Source organism: Mobula hypostoma, chromosome 5 (assembly GCF_963921235.1).
Source record: "Mobula hypostoma chromosome 5, sMobHyp1.1, whole genome shotgun sequence".
NCBI lineage: Eukaryota > Metazoa > Chordata > Chondrichthyes > Myliobatiformes > Myliobatidae > Mobula > Mobula hypostoma.
In genome coordinates this window covers 195306872-195321614 of record NC_086101.1, presented here as the reverse complement: position 1 = coordinate 195321614, position 14743 = coordinate 195306872, and the positions used below count along the sequence as shown (strand labels likewise).

The 14743-nt window shown below is 47.1% G+C and overlaps 1 protein-coding gene across 2 annotated transcripts in view; it reads right to left on the bottom strand.

The window, feature by feature from the left end:
- Positions 1–14743, bottom strand: part of ghra (growth hormone receptor a) — a 175809-nt gene that overhangs the window by 23549 nt on the left and 137517 nt on the right. For both annotated transcript variants that reach the window (XM_063049644.1, XM_063049643.1), the window contains exons 9-10: positions 4232–4410; positions 1637–1790 (exon numbers count right to left, since the gene is read on the bottom strand). In XM_063049644.1, coding sequence (XP_062905714.1) covers positions 1637–1790; positions 4232–4410 — 333 coding nt within the window. The remainder of the gene's footprint in view (positions 1–1636; positions 1791–4231; positions 4411–14743) is intronic.

Sequence of the window (14743 nt, the reverse complement as noted above, 5' to 3'; positions counted from 1 at the left end):
AGCTACTCAGTCCTGTGTCACTCTCATCATTATCAGATTTTTCAGCAACACCATGCAGATTAGTGCTCTTTTTGAAACTGCAACTTGACTTATCTTTTTCTCTGTGCAGTCTGTTTATTTTTTTCTGTCCAACATGCTCTTTGTATCTGTCCTGCTTTGTGTATTTTCTGCAAGTTCATCCTTAAACCTGCACTGATCTGGTACATGTGAGCCCCTGTTGCAATTTTGTTCACACTCCCTTTCATTCCTGACTGCAACTCTGTTGTGTCTCTGTCTACCGTTTCCATTGATACAGTAATTTTGATTGCTTTTTTAAGTGTAAGTTGTGCTTTGGTTAGCAGCTGTTTTTGAATGCTTTCTGGTAAGATTCCATAAACTAACCAACCCCTCAGTGCATCACTGAACTCACAATGCTCAACTTTTTCAATTCAGCTGTGTACGCTGAAATGGACTCCCCTTCTTTTTGATTCAGCTTATGAAACCTAAAGCATTCTGCAATCAACAATGGTTTTGTTTCTAAATGTTCCTGTATTACTTTCACAATAGCAGCAAAGCTTATTTTGGATGGTTTGGTTGGAACATTTAAACTGCAAAGCCAACTGTATGTCTTTAAACCCAATGCACTCAGCAAAATTGGTACTCATTTCTCATTGCCTATTTCACTTACTTCAAAATACTGTTCAATTAGCTCAGTATACATGAGCCAGCTATCTCTTGTGGAGTCAAATGTGTCGATCTTTCTGATGTAGCCAAACATTTCTGCTGATTTTTTAAATGATTATTATCACCTGGTACTCACTCTTCATGAACCCATGATTTCTTCTGTTTTCTTATTTAAAAATAAATTCAATTGTGTCTTCGCTTCTGAAGAATACATGCTTTTTTTTTAACTCGATGGTCTATACACATGTTGGACTGCATTTTTTACTCATCGTTCCTCCTGCATATATTTTTTAGTTCAAACACCTCACTGTATTTCAATGGGTCGCTAGCCATCTTGGGTTCATTTTAAAAATACCCCTTTGCCACTGTTATATTTTGTAACTTCAAAACATTAAACTAATTGGAAGAAAAGCAAGACGGTGGAGAATGCGAGTCTAACTCCGTTCTTTAACTTAAGCGAGGTGTACATATATCACATGGTAGCATCTGACGTTTGCAATTCATGTACTTACATGTATAACTTGTAATGAATTGCTTAAGTGACCAAGAATACTTCATCAACCAGTAGATGTACTGTACCAGATTACTCAAATACCACATGCACAACACCAGGGAAAATTATATTATTGCCCACCTTACCCAAGACTCTCATAATTTTAAACATTCTCCTAGTTCCAAGAAATGAAGGCTCAGCCTGACTAACATCTCCATATAACTTAGACCTTCTGGTACTGGCAACTGAGAATGCTCAGAAAATTTTTTACTCACTCTTTCCAGTTTAATCACATCTTTCCTACAACAGGGTGACCAAAATTGTACACGGTTCTCCAAGTGCAGCTTCGCCAATGGCTTACACAACTACAACAGAATGTCCCAATTCCTGTACTCAGTGTCGTGACTGATGGGCATTCCATTAGTGGTAGCCAAGCCTTCAAAGACACCATAGGCTGTCGGAGACTATCATTCCGCTTACCTTCCACAGACTGAGGTGCTGGAATAAAGATCCGCAAGGTGTCACTGAACTCGCTGAATTCCCCATTGGCAATCTGCTTACATCTGAGCCTGACGTCATAACTCTTGCCAGTACCAAGAGCATACACCGGATGGGTGGTGGAGAAAGCTTCAATCTGTGATAGGTGGGATAAATAAATTAGTTACTGATCTTCAAATGAGAAACCAGAAAGGGTAGGAAGAGTGGCATGCTGATACAGGTATGGTAGAGTAGCGGTTTACAGAGCCAGTGATCAGGGTTCAATTCCCACCGCTGTCTGTAAGGAGTCCGTACATTTTTCCTGTGACCGCGTGGGTTTCCTCCAGGTGCTCCGGTTTCCTCCCACAGTCCAGAGTTGTACATGTTAGGGTTAGTGATGTTGAAGCGTGGCGACACTTGCAGTTGGCCCCCAGAACATCCTTGGACTATGTTGGCTGTTGATGCAAATGATCTATTTCATTGTATGTTACGATGTTTCATTGTACAAGTGAGAAATAAAGCTAATCTTCTTCTTTAAAGTTCCCAGTAAGATAGATTAACTTTCAGATGTGCTATTCTGTTAATCTCTGTACCTGGCCCCTCTCCACATGGCGTGGCCCTTAGAAACCTCAGTTGCCCAGGTGTGATTTAATGAGGCAGTAACATGTGTAACTTCAAACCATGAGGTTTGACAGCCTATGATGATTAGGTTGCCCAGTGTTCCCAATGCAGCCTCCTCCATATTAGTGAAGCCAGTTGTAAATTGGAGACCACTTCATCGAACACCTCTGCAATGTCCGCCACAAGCGGGCCTTCTCAGTAGTCAAACATTTTAATACTGATTCCCGTTCCCATTCCGACGTGTCAATCCATGGCCTCCTCTTGTACCAAGATGAGGCTACCCTCAGGGTGGAGGAGCAACACCTTATATTCCCTCTGGGTAGCCTCCAAATCTGATGGCATGAATATTGACTTCTCCTTCTGCTGAACAAATTCCACACCCCCATCCATTTCCCACTCTGACCTTTCACTTCTTCTTACCTGCCTATGACCTCTCCTGCGTCTCCTCGTCCTTCCCCATTCTCTTACTGTCCACTCTCCTCTCCTATCAGATTCTTTCTTCTCTAGCCCTGACCTTTCTCACTTATTGGCTTCACCTATCACCTCCGGCCAGCCTCTTTCCCCTCCCCCCACCTTTTTATTCTGGCATCCTTCCTATTCCTTCCCCATCCTGAAGAAGGGTTTTAGCCTGTAAGATAGACTGTTCCCTCATTTCCATAGGTGCTGCCTGACCTGCTGAGTTCCTCCAGCATTCTGTACATTGCTTTGGACTTCCAGCAACTGCAGAACTTCTACTGTTTGTGATTATTTTCTATACTTGTCCAGTAAGATGGCAGTGTGTTCGGATGCAGCAGCCTCTCGGGAGCCAACCAACAGTGTTTTGGTTATTTTAAACATCTTTTTTATGATTATAGGACAAGGCTGGATATTAAAAACTTCAAGTACTGCAGGTCTACCCCATCAGTGATTTGTTCATTGGCAGAGAAGTTGGATGGTGCAGATCATATTACTGCCTGCTACAGAAATGCATTTAGTCAGTGAGCGAAGGGTGTGCAGGCCAACAAATGATTGTCTTGTACATTTGTCTTGCAATTGCACAACCCTGTTCAATATTGGTAATGCAAAATGCTGTAAGTTTGTTTCCCTTTCCCTTGATAGTGGGGAGGCTGCGTGGCCATGGTTGTAGTAAGGACTAGGTCTCAAGCTGCGGGCATGCCTGTTTTAGCAGTCCATGAGTGGAACCATTAGAGGCACTGTAGTGCGGCATCCGTGCTGGCGACTCCATTGGTGCTGCCCTCCGGTGATTGCTCAAGGGAAGACAAGCTGGATTGCGTGCATACATTCGTCTGAGGACTGTTGATAACTGCTTGTTCTTGCTGGCAACACCCATGCACTATCAACTTACAGGACATGTCACTCAGGGACTTGGGCTACATGTATATTTTTTGTGTGACTGTAAGTTGATGTATGTGCCTTGTGCTGTGTACGACTGTTAGTACAGTGTTTTGTACTTCGGCCCCAGAGTAACGCTGTTCTATTTGGCTAGACACATGGGTATTCTCATGTATGCCTGAATGACAATTAAACTTGAACTTGATATCTTATAGATATTGTGTTTGGGCTACCAGGCCCTTTAGTATTTCTGATGTGTTACCATTCAGAAAGTTTCCTGTTCTATACCTTTTAGATCCAAAGTGCACGTTCGCTCAGTGGTTCACATTTGCTATTCGTTTCTCTTATACTCACACCATCAACAAAGAAAATGCAAGACCATATTGTACTGGTTAGTGTGACACGACTATAGCGCAGGGCTTTCAGAGTTCAGTCCTGGCGCCATCTGTAAACAATTTGAACGTTCTCCCCAAGACCACGTGGTTTTCCTCTGGGTGCTTCAAAGACGTACTGGTTAGTAGGTTAATTGGCCATTGTAAACTGAGCTAGTGTTAAAAAGGTAGGTTGCTGGTAGTGTAGCTCGCTGGGCTGGATGGGCCTGTATCTCTAAGTAAATAAGAACACGTGGAATTAACTTGAACATACCGAGTCCCAGTGGTTACTTTCGCTGGTTTTATACTGGATCTCATACTTGAGAGAAATCCATCCGTTTTTAATATCAGCTGTGGGTGGAGGCTCCCACCACATCTGGATGTCAGCAAGCAGGCCCGACTGGCTGATATTCAGCAGCGTCCAGTTCAGTGAAATTGGTGGATCCGGCTTCACTGTGAAGGTCAGAGCAGAAACTAAGGTCAATAAAAATATTCATTTTAATGACAGTGAGAACATAAATGAGAAACCAAGTACCAATTACAGCACAGAACACCAAGTAACACACACCAAGAGACAGGACAAGACATTAACATATCCTCAACAGCTCACCACGTGTCTCTGATAGTGAGATGGGTGAGGACGTCGACAAATAGCTCACCACGTGTCTGTAATAGTGAGATGGGTGAGGACGTGGACAAACAGCTCACCACGTGTCTGTAACAGTGAGATGGGTGAGGACGTGGACAAACAGCTCACCACGTGTCTCTGATAGTGAGATGGGTGAGGAAGTGAACAAACAGCTCACCATGTGTCTGTGAGAGTGAGATGGGTGAAGACGTGGACAAACAGCTCACCACGTGTCTCTGATAGTGAGATGGGTGAGGACGTGGACAAACAGCTCACCACGTGTCTCTGATAGTGAGATGGGTGAGGACGTGGACAAATAGCTCACCACGTGTCTGTGATAGTGAGATGGGTGAGGACGTGGACAAATAGCTCACCACGTGTCTGTAAGAGTGAGATGGGTGAGGACGTGGACAAACAGCTCACCACGTGTCTCTGATAGTGAGATGGGTGAGGACGTGGACAAACAGCTCACCACGTGTCTCTGATAGTGAGATGGGTGAGGACGTGGACAAACAGCTCACCACGTGTCTGTGATAGTGAGATGGGTGAGGACGTGGACAAACAGCTCACCACGTGTCTCTGATAGTGAGATGGGTGAGGACGTGGACAAACAGCTCACCACGTGTCTCTGATAGTGAGATGGGTGAGGACGTGGACAAACAGCTCACCACGTGTCTCTGATAGTGAGATGGGTGAGGACGTGGACAAACAGCTCACCACGTGTCTGTGATAGTGAGATGGGTGAGGACGTGGACAAACAGCTCACCACGTGTCTGTGATAGTGAGATGGGTGAGGACGTGGACAAACAGCTCACCACGTGTCTGTGATAGTGAGATGGGTGAGGACGTGGACAAACAGCTCACCACGTGTCTCTGATAGTGAGATGGGTGAGGACGTGGACAAACAGCTCACCACGTGTCTGTGATAGTGAGATGGGTGAGGACGTGGACAAACAGCTCACCACGTGTCTCTGATAGTGAGATGGGTGAGGACGTGGACAAACAGCTCACCACGTGTCTCTGATAGTGAGATGGGTGAGGACGTGGACAAACAGCTCACCACGTGTCTCTGATAGTGAGATGGGTGAGGACGTGGACAAACAGCTCACCACGTGTCTGTGATAGTGAGATGGTACATTTATAGTAGATGGGTGAGGACGTGGACAAACAGCTCACCACGTGTCTTGATAGTGAGATGGGTGAGGACGTGGACAAACGCTCACCACGTGTCTGTGATAGTGAGATGGGTGAGGACGTGGACAAATAGCTCACCACGTGTCTGTGATAGTGAGATGGGTGAGGACGTGGACAAACAGCTCACCAGGTTCTGTGATAGTGAGATGGGTGAGGACGTGGACAAACAGCTCACCACGTGTCTGTGATAGTGAGATGGGTGAGGACGTGGACAAACAGCTCACCACGTGTCTGTGATAGTGAGATGGGTGAGGACGTGGACAAACAGCTCACCACGTGTCTCTGATAGTGAGATGGGTGAGGACGTGGACAAACAGCTCACCACGTGTCTGTGATAGTGAGATGGGTGAGGACGTGGACAAACAGCTCACCACGTGTCTGTGATAGTGAGATGGGTGAGGACGTGGACAAACAGCTCACCACGTGTCTCTGATAGTGAGATGGGTGAGGACGTGGACAAATAGCTCACCACGTGTCTGTGATAGTGAGATGGGTGAGGACGTGGACAAATAGCTCACCACGTGTCTGTAATAGTGAGATGGGTGAGGACGTGGACAAACAGCTCACCACGTGTCTCTGATAGTGAGATGGGTGAGGACGTGGACAAACAGCTCACCACGTGTCTGTGATAGTGAGATGGGTGAGGACGTGGACAAACAGCTCACCACGTGTCTGTGATAGTGAGATGGGTGAGGACGTGGACAAACAGCTCACCACGTGTCTGTGATAGTGAGATGGGTGAGGACGTGGACAAACAGCTCAACACGTGTCTGTGATAGTGAGATGGGTGAGGACGTGGACAAACAGCTCACCACGTGTCTGTGATAGTGAGATGAGTGAGGACGTGGACAAACAGCTCACCACATGTCTGTAATAGTGAGATGGGTGAGGACGTGGACAAATAGCTCACCACGTGTCTCTGATAGTGAGATGGGTGAGGACGTGGTTAAACTGCTCACCACGTGTCTGTGATAGTGAGATGGGTGAGGACGTGGACAAATAGCTCACCACGTGTCTGTGATAGTGAGATGGGTGAGGACGTGGACAAACAGCTCACCACGTGTCTGTGATAGTGAGATGGGTGAGGACGTGGACAAACAGCTCACCACGTGTCTCTGATAGTGAGATGGGTGAGGACGTGGTTAAACTGCTCACCACGTGTCTGTGATAGTGAGATGGGTGAGGACGTGGACAAACAGCTCACCACGTGTCTCTGATAGTGAGATGGGTGAGGACGTGGACAAACAGCTCACCACGTGTCTGTGATAGTGAGATGGGTGAGGACGTGGACAAACAGCTCACCACGTGTCTCTGATAGTGAGATGGGTGAGGACGTGGACAAATAGCTCACCACGTGTCTGTGATAGTGAGATGGGTGAGGACGTGGACAAATAGCTCACCACGTGTCTGTGATAGTGAGATGGGTGAGGACGTGGACAAACAGCTCACCACGTGTCTCTGATAGTGAGATGGGTGAGGACGTGGACAAACAGCTCACCACGTGTCTCTGATAGTGAGATGGGTGAGGACGTGGACAAATAGCTCACCACGTGTCTGTAATAGTGAGATGGGTGAGGACGTGGACAAACAGCTCACCACGTGTCTGTGATAGTGAGATGGGTGAGGACGTGGACAAACAGCTCACCACGTGTCTGTGATAGTGAGATGGGTGAGGACGTGGACAAACAGCTCACCACGTGTCTGTGATAGTGAGATGGGTGAGGACGTGGACAAATAGCTCACCACGTGTCTGTAATAGTGAGATGGGTGAGGACGTGGACAAACAGCTCACCACGTGTCTGTGATAGTGAGATGGGTGAGGACGTGGACAAACAGCTCACCACGTGTCTGTGATAGTGAGATGGGTGAGGACGTGGACAAACAGCTCACCACGTGTCTGTGATAGTGAGATGGGTGAGGACGTGGACAAACAGCTCACCACGTGTCTGTGATAGTGAGATGGGTGAGGACGTGGACAAACAGCTCACCACGTGTCTCTGATAGTGAGATGGGTGAGGACGTGGACAAACAGCTCACCACGTGTCTGTGATAGTGAGATGGGTGAGGACGTGGACAAACAGCTCACCACGTGTCTGTGATAGTGAGATGGGTGAGGACGTGGACAAACAGCTCACCACGTGTCTCTGATAGTGAGATGGGTGAGGACGTGGACAAACAGCTCACCACGTGTCTCTGATAGTGAGATGGGTGAGGACGTGGACAAACAGCTCACCACGTGTCTGTAATAGTGAGATGGGTGAGGACGTGGACAAACAGCTCACCACGTGTCTCTGATAGTGAGATGGGTGAGGACGTGGACAAACAGCTCACCACGTGTCTGTGATAGTGAGATGGGTGAGGACGTGGACAAATAGCTCACCACGTGTCTCTGATAGTGAGATGGGTGAGGACGTGGTTAAACTGCTCACCACGTGTCTGTGATAGTGAGATGGGTGAGGACGTGGACAAACAGCTCACCACGTGTCTCTGATAGTGAGATGGGTGAGGACGTGGACAAACAGCTCACCACGTGTCTCTGATAGTGAGATGGGTGAGGACGTGGACAAACAGCTCACCACGTGTCTCTGATAGTGAGATGGGTGAGGACGTGGACAAACAGCTCACCACGTGTCTGTGATAGTGAGATGGGTGAGGACGTGGACAAACAGCTCACCACGTGTCTCTGATAGTGAGATGGGTGAGGACGTGGACAAATAGCTCACCACGTGTCTGTAATAGTGAGATGGGTGAGGACGTGGACAAACAGCTTACCACAAATCTGTGATAGATGGGTGAGGACGTGGACAAATAGCTCACCACGTGTCTGTAATAGTGAGATGGGTGAGGACGTGGACAAACAGCTCACCACGTGTCTCTGATAGTGAGATGGGTGAGGACGTGGACAAACAGCTCACCACGTGTCTGTGATAGTGAGATGGGTGAGGACGTGGACAAACAGCTCACCACGTGTCTGTAATAGTGAGGTGGGTGAGGACGTGGTTAAACAGCTCACCACGTGTCTGTGATAGTGAGATGGGTGAGGACGTGGACAAACAGCTCACCACGTGTCTGTGATAGTGAGATGGGTGAGGACGTGGACAAACAGCTCACCACGTGTCTGATAGTGAGATGGGTGAGGACGTGGACAAACAGCTCACCACGTGTCTGTGATAGTGAGATGGGTGAGGACGTGGACAAACAGCTCACCACGTGTCTGTGATAGTGAGATGGGTGAGGACGTGGACAAACAGCTCACCACGTGTCTCTGATAGTGAGATGGGTGAGGACGTGGACAAACAGCTCACCACGTGTCTGTGATAGTGAGATGGGTGAGGACGTGGACAAACAGCTCACCACGTGTCTGTGATAGTGAGATGGGTGAGGACGTGGACAAACAGCTCACCACGTGTCTGTGATAGTGAGATGGGTGAGGACGTGGACAAATAGCTCACCACGTGTCTGTGATAGTGAGATGGGTGAGGACGTGGACAAATAGCTCACCACGTGTCTCTGATAGTGAGATGGGTGAGGACGTGGACAAACAGCTCACCACGTGTCTGTGATAGTGAGATGGGTGAGGACGTGGACAAATAGCTCACCACGTGTCTGTAATAGTGAGATGGGTGAGGACGTGGACAAACAGCTCACCACGTGTCTGTGATAGTGAGATGGGTGAGGACGTGGACAAACAGCTCACCACGTGTCTGTAATAGTGAGATGGGTGAGGACGTGGACAAACAGCTCACCACGTGTCTGTGATAGTGAGATGGGTGAGGACGTGGACAAACAGCTCACCACGTGTCTGTGATAGTGAGATGGGTGAGGACGTGGACAAACAGCTCACCACGTGTCTGTAATAGTGAGATGGGTGAGGACGTGGACAAATAGCTCACCACGTGTCTGTGATAGTGAGATGGGTGAGGACGTGGACAAACAGCTCACCACGTGTCTGTAATAGTGAGATGGGTGAGGACGTGGACAAACAGCTCACCACGTGTCTCTGATAGTGAGATGGGTGAGGACGTGGACAAACAGCTCACTACGTGTCTGTGATAGTGAGATGGGTGAGGACGTGGACAAACAGCTCACCACGTGTCTGTGATAGTGAGATGGGTGAGGACGTGGACAAACAGCTCACCACGTGTCTGTAATAGTGAGATGGGTGAGGACGTGGACAAACAGCTCACCACGTGTCTCTGATAGTGAGATGGGTGAGGACGTGGACAAACAGCTCACCACGTGTCTGTGATAGTGAGATGGGTGAGGACGTGGACAAATAGCTCACCACGTGTCTGTGATAGTGAGATGGGTGAGGACGTGGACAAACAGCTCACCACGTGTCTGTGATAGTGAGATGGGTGAGGACGTGGACAAACAGCTCACCACGTGTCTGTGATAGTGAGATAGGTGAGGACGTGGACAAATAGCTCACCACGTGTCTGTAATAGTGAGATGGTGAGGACGTGGACAAACAGCTCACCACGTGTCTCTGATAGTGAGATGGGTGAGGACGTGGGCAAATAGCTCACCACGTGTCTGTGATAGTGAGATGGGTGAGGACGTGGACAAACAGCTCACCACGTGTCTCTGATAGTGAGATGGGTGAGGACGTGGACAAACAGCTCACCACGTGTCTCTGATAGTGAGATAGGTGAGGACGTGGACAAACAGCTCACCACGTGTCTGTGATAGTGAGGTGGGTGAGGACGTGGACAAACAGCTCACCACGTGTGTCTGATAGTGAGATGGGTGAGGACGTGGACAAACAGCTCACCACGTGTCTCTGATAGTGAGATGGGTGAGGACGTGGACAAACAGCTCACCACGTGTCTGTGATAGTGAGATGGGTGAGGACGTGGACAAACAGCTCACCACGTGTCTGTGATAGTGAGATGGGTGAGGACGTGGACAAACAGCTCACCACGTGTCTGTGATAGTGAGATGGGTGAGGACGTGGACAAACAGCTCACCACGTGTCTGTGATAGTGAGATGGGTGAGGACGTGGACAAACAGCTCACCACGTGTCTGTGATAGTGAGATGGGTGAGGACGTGGACAAACAGCTCACCACGTGTCTGTAATAGTGAGATGGTGAGGACGTGGACAAACAGCTCACCACGTGTCTCTGATAGTGAGATGGGTGAGGACGTGGACAAACAGCTCACCACGTGTCTGTGATAGTGAGATGGGTGAGGACGTGGACAAACAGCTCACCACGTGTCTGTGATAGTGAGATGGGTGAGGACGTGGACAAACAGCTCACCACGTGTCTGTGATAGTGAGATGGGTGAGGACGTGGACAAACAGCTCACTGTTAAGGGATTGGAAAGCCAGGTGTCATTGATGAGTGAACATTGTGGTTTGCAGAAGTGTATCGAGTTGATATGTTAGTGATTAATTTCATTGATGTATCCATGTCCATGAAGCCAATAACACTACCTCACCTTTTTTCTGCAGTATCATCAGGGAGGAGTTACAGGAGCTGAAGACCCACACTCAATGTTTTACCAAGAGCTCCTGCTCCTCCATCATCAGATTTCTGAACAGACCATGAACCCATGAACACTTCCCCTTCTTTTTCTCTACTCACTCTATCTACCTATCTATGTATCTATCTATTTGCACCTTTAGACAATTTCCTGACATATCCTTCTCTAATATATACCAGCATCTGTCATATTGTACATCCACAAACAAATGAAATCAGATATTTGCAGTATTCTTTGAAAGGTCTTGTTAATTTGAAGTTCCAGGAATCTAACATGGGAACTGAAATAGCTCTAGATAAACCAAACCACTGTGAAAGCAAATCAAACAATTCTGTTGTTCTGCCTTTGTCTTCAACAGCCCAATTAAGTAAATTGTTTCTTGGTGTGAAGGGTGCAAATCCTAGACAACACAGATTGAAATGGGAAAGAGTAAGTTGTCAGGAGAGCTTTTCACTCAGGGGCAATACAAGTCATGAGGGAAGTGTGCAGGAATGTTTTGGGGACAGAGAGTGAAGTTGGAGGTCAGGTTAGGGTTTAGAGACAGGGATGTGGAGGAGTCTCTGCTCCGTGCTCTGCACTCCAGGTCCAGCGGTGTGGGTGGCTGACACAGGACATCCAAGGTTATCAGGGTTTCCAGTAGGTGTGCCTGAGATCAATGTCCATGTGAGCAGGAGGCATGAGGGCCAGGCGTTTGAGCCTAGAGGTCAGGGCCCTCTCATCAGCTAGTCTGGGGTCAGTAACAAAAATTGGAGCCTGAAGGTTGATCAGGAGTCTGAAAGTCAAAACTTGATGACCAAAGGCTGGAAGCCAGTCCTGGAGTTGGACGACCCTCATATGTTTGGGGGTCTGGGAGAAATAGAGCCCATTTTGCTATTGTGGTTTAGTAGCTTGTTGTGTTCTGTGTTGTTCTGTTGAGCATCGTGGACATGCTATGTTGGCATAGCTATGTGTGGCACCCAGCACAACCCCTTGGCTATGTTATTTGTGAATGTAAATGACACATTAACCAGTATATTTCCAAGTACACATGATAAATAAACGTGAATCTGAACCAATGAGAGTGTAGACCATATAGGACCAAAATTAGGCCATCTGGCCCATCGAGTCTGCTCCACCATTTCATCATGACTGATCTATTTTTCCTCTCAACCTCAACCTCCTGCCTTCTCCCCATATCCTTTCATGCCCTGACTAATCAAGAATCTATCAACCTCTGCCTTAAATATACATAAAGACTTGGACTCCACAGCTGTCTGAGGCAAAGAATTCAGCAGATTCACCACTTGTGGGCTAAAGAAATTCCTCTTCATTTCTGTCCTAAGAGGACGCCCCTCTATTCTGAAGCTGTGTTCTCTGGTATTAGACTCTTGCACCATTGGAAGCATTCTCTCCTAGGAAACATCTTCTATCAAGGCTTTCACCGTTTGATAGGTTTCAATGAAGTCAACCCTCATTCTTCTGAACTCTAGTGAATACAGGCCCAGAGCCATCAAACACTCCTCATATGACAAGCTATTCAATCCTGGAATCATTTTCATGAACTTCCTTTGAACTCTCTCTACTTTCAGCACATCCTTTCTAAGATAAAGGGCCCAAACCTGCTCACTATACTTGATTTGAGGCTTCACCAGTGCTTTATAAAGTTTCAACATTACATCCTTGCTTTAATATTCAAGTCCTCTTGAAATGAATGCTCACATTGCATTTGCCTTCCTCACCACAGACTCAACTTGCAAATTAACCTTAAGGGAATTCTGCATAAGGACTCCCAAGTCCCTTTGCACCTCAGCTTTTTGTATTTTCTTTCCATTTAGAAAATAGTCAACTCTTTCATTTCTTCTACCAAAGTGCATGACCATACACTTCTCAACACAATATTCCATCTGCTATTTCTTTGCCCGTTCTTCTAATCTGTCTCGGCCCTTCTGTAGCCTCCCTTCTTCCTCAAAATTACCTGCACCCCATCCATTTTTATATCATCTGCAAACTTTGCAACAAAGCCATCATTTCCATCATCCAAGTCATTGACATATAACATAAAAAGAATCCATCCCAACACAGATCCCAGTGGAGCACCATTAGTCAAGGGCAGCCAGCCAGAAAAGCTCCCTTTATTCCCACTCTTTACCATGTGCCAATCAGCCACTGCTTTATCCATGCCAGAATCTTTCCTGGAATACCTTGGGTTTGAGGCTGGTTAAGCAGCCTCACGTGTGGCACCTTGTCAAAGGCCTTCTGAAAATCCAAGTATACAACATCAACTGATTTTCCTTTGTCTATTCTGCTTGTTATTTCTTCAAAGAATTCCAACAGATTTGTCAGACAAGATTTTCCCGTGAGGAAACCATGCTGACTATGGCCTATTTTATCAAGTGCCTTCAAGTATCCTGAAAATACATCCTTAACAATTGACTCCAACATCTTACCAACCACTGACATCAGACAAACTGGCCTATAACTACCTTTCTTCTGCCTCTCTCTCTTCTTGAAAAGTGGAGTGAAATTTACAATTTTCCAGACTTCCAGAACCATTCCAGAATCTAGAGATTCTGGAAAGATCATAACTAATGCCTCCATGATCCCTTCAGCCACCTCTTTCAGAACTCTGGTGTGTACACCATCTGGTCCAGGTGACTTACCTACCATTAGACCTGTCAGTTTCCCAAGAACGTTGTCTCTAGTTATGGTAACTTCACACACTTCATTGCCTCTGACATCTGGAACTTTCACCATATTGCTCTCTCTCTCTCTGGCTATCCATCCCATAGGATGATGATGGTTCCTTTCAGTCAGTTAGTGGGGTGGTACCCCACTCCTCAGAAAGGAACAGCGTGTGCATGAATGGATGAGTAGGGGGTTGCACGGGTCCAGACCCACCTCTCGACATCCCATCCCGGATCCAGCAGCATGGTGGGGTCCAAGACGGCTGGGGAAAGTTCTGTTGCAGCGAATGGCCAGACCAAGCTTCGATGCAAGGAATGCCCTTTCCGCACTTCACGGCACGTGTTTGCTAGATGGCCATTGACCCTACGAGAGGGTTCATCTGCCCTTTGACAGGTCTTGTTTTTCGTCCTGCAGGGTGTCTAGCCACCCTCCTCAGCAGGCAGGCCTGGTGGGGGAGCCGGTTTAGTCGCTGACCACCCGACCATGCGACAGGTAGTACTGGGTTACATGGTACCAGTAGCACTCAGATGAGTGACCTGACTAGTGTCTTCCACAGTGAAGTGATGCAAAATACTTATTCAGTTCATCCAACATTTTGTTGTCCCCCATTACTGCCTCCCCAGCATTCTTTTATTCACTCTTGCCTCTCTTTTACACTTTATGTATCTGAAGAAATTTTTGGTAACTTCTTGATATTACTGGCTAGCTTACTTTCACATTCCATCTTTACCTTCTTAATAACTTTTTTAGTTGCCTTCTGGCTTTTAAAATCCTCTAACTTCTCACTACTTTTTACTCTATTATATACCCT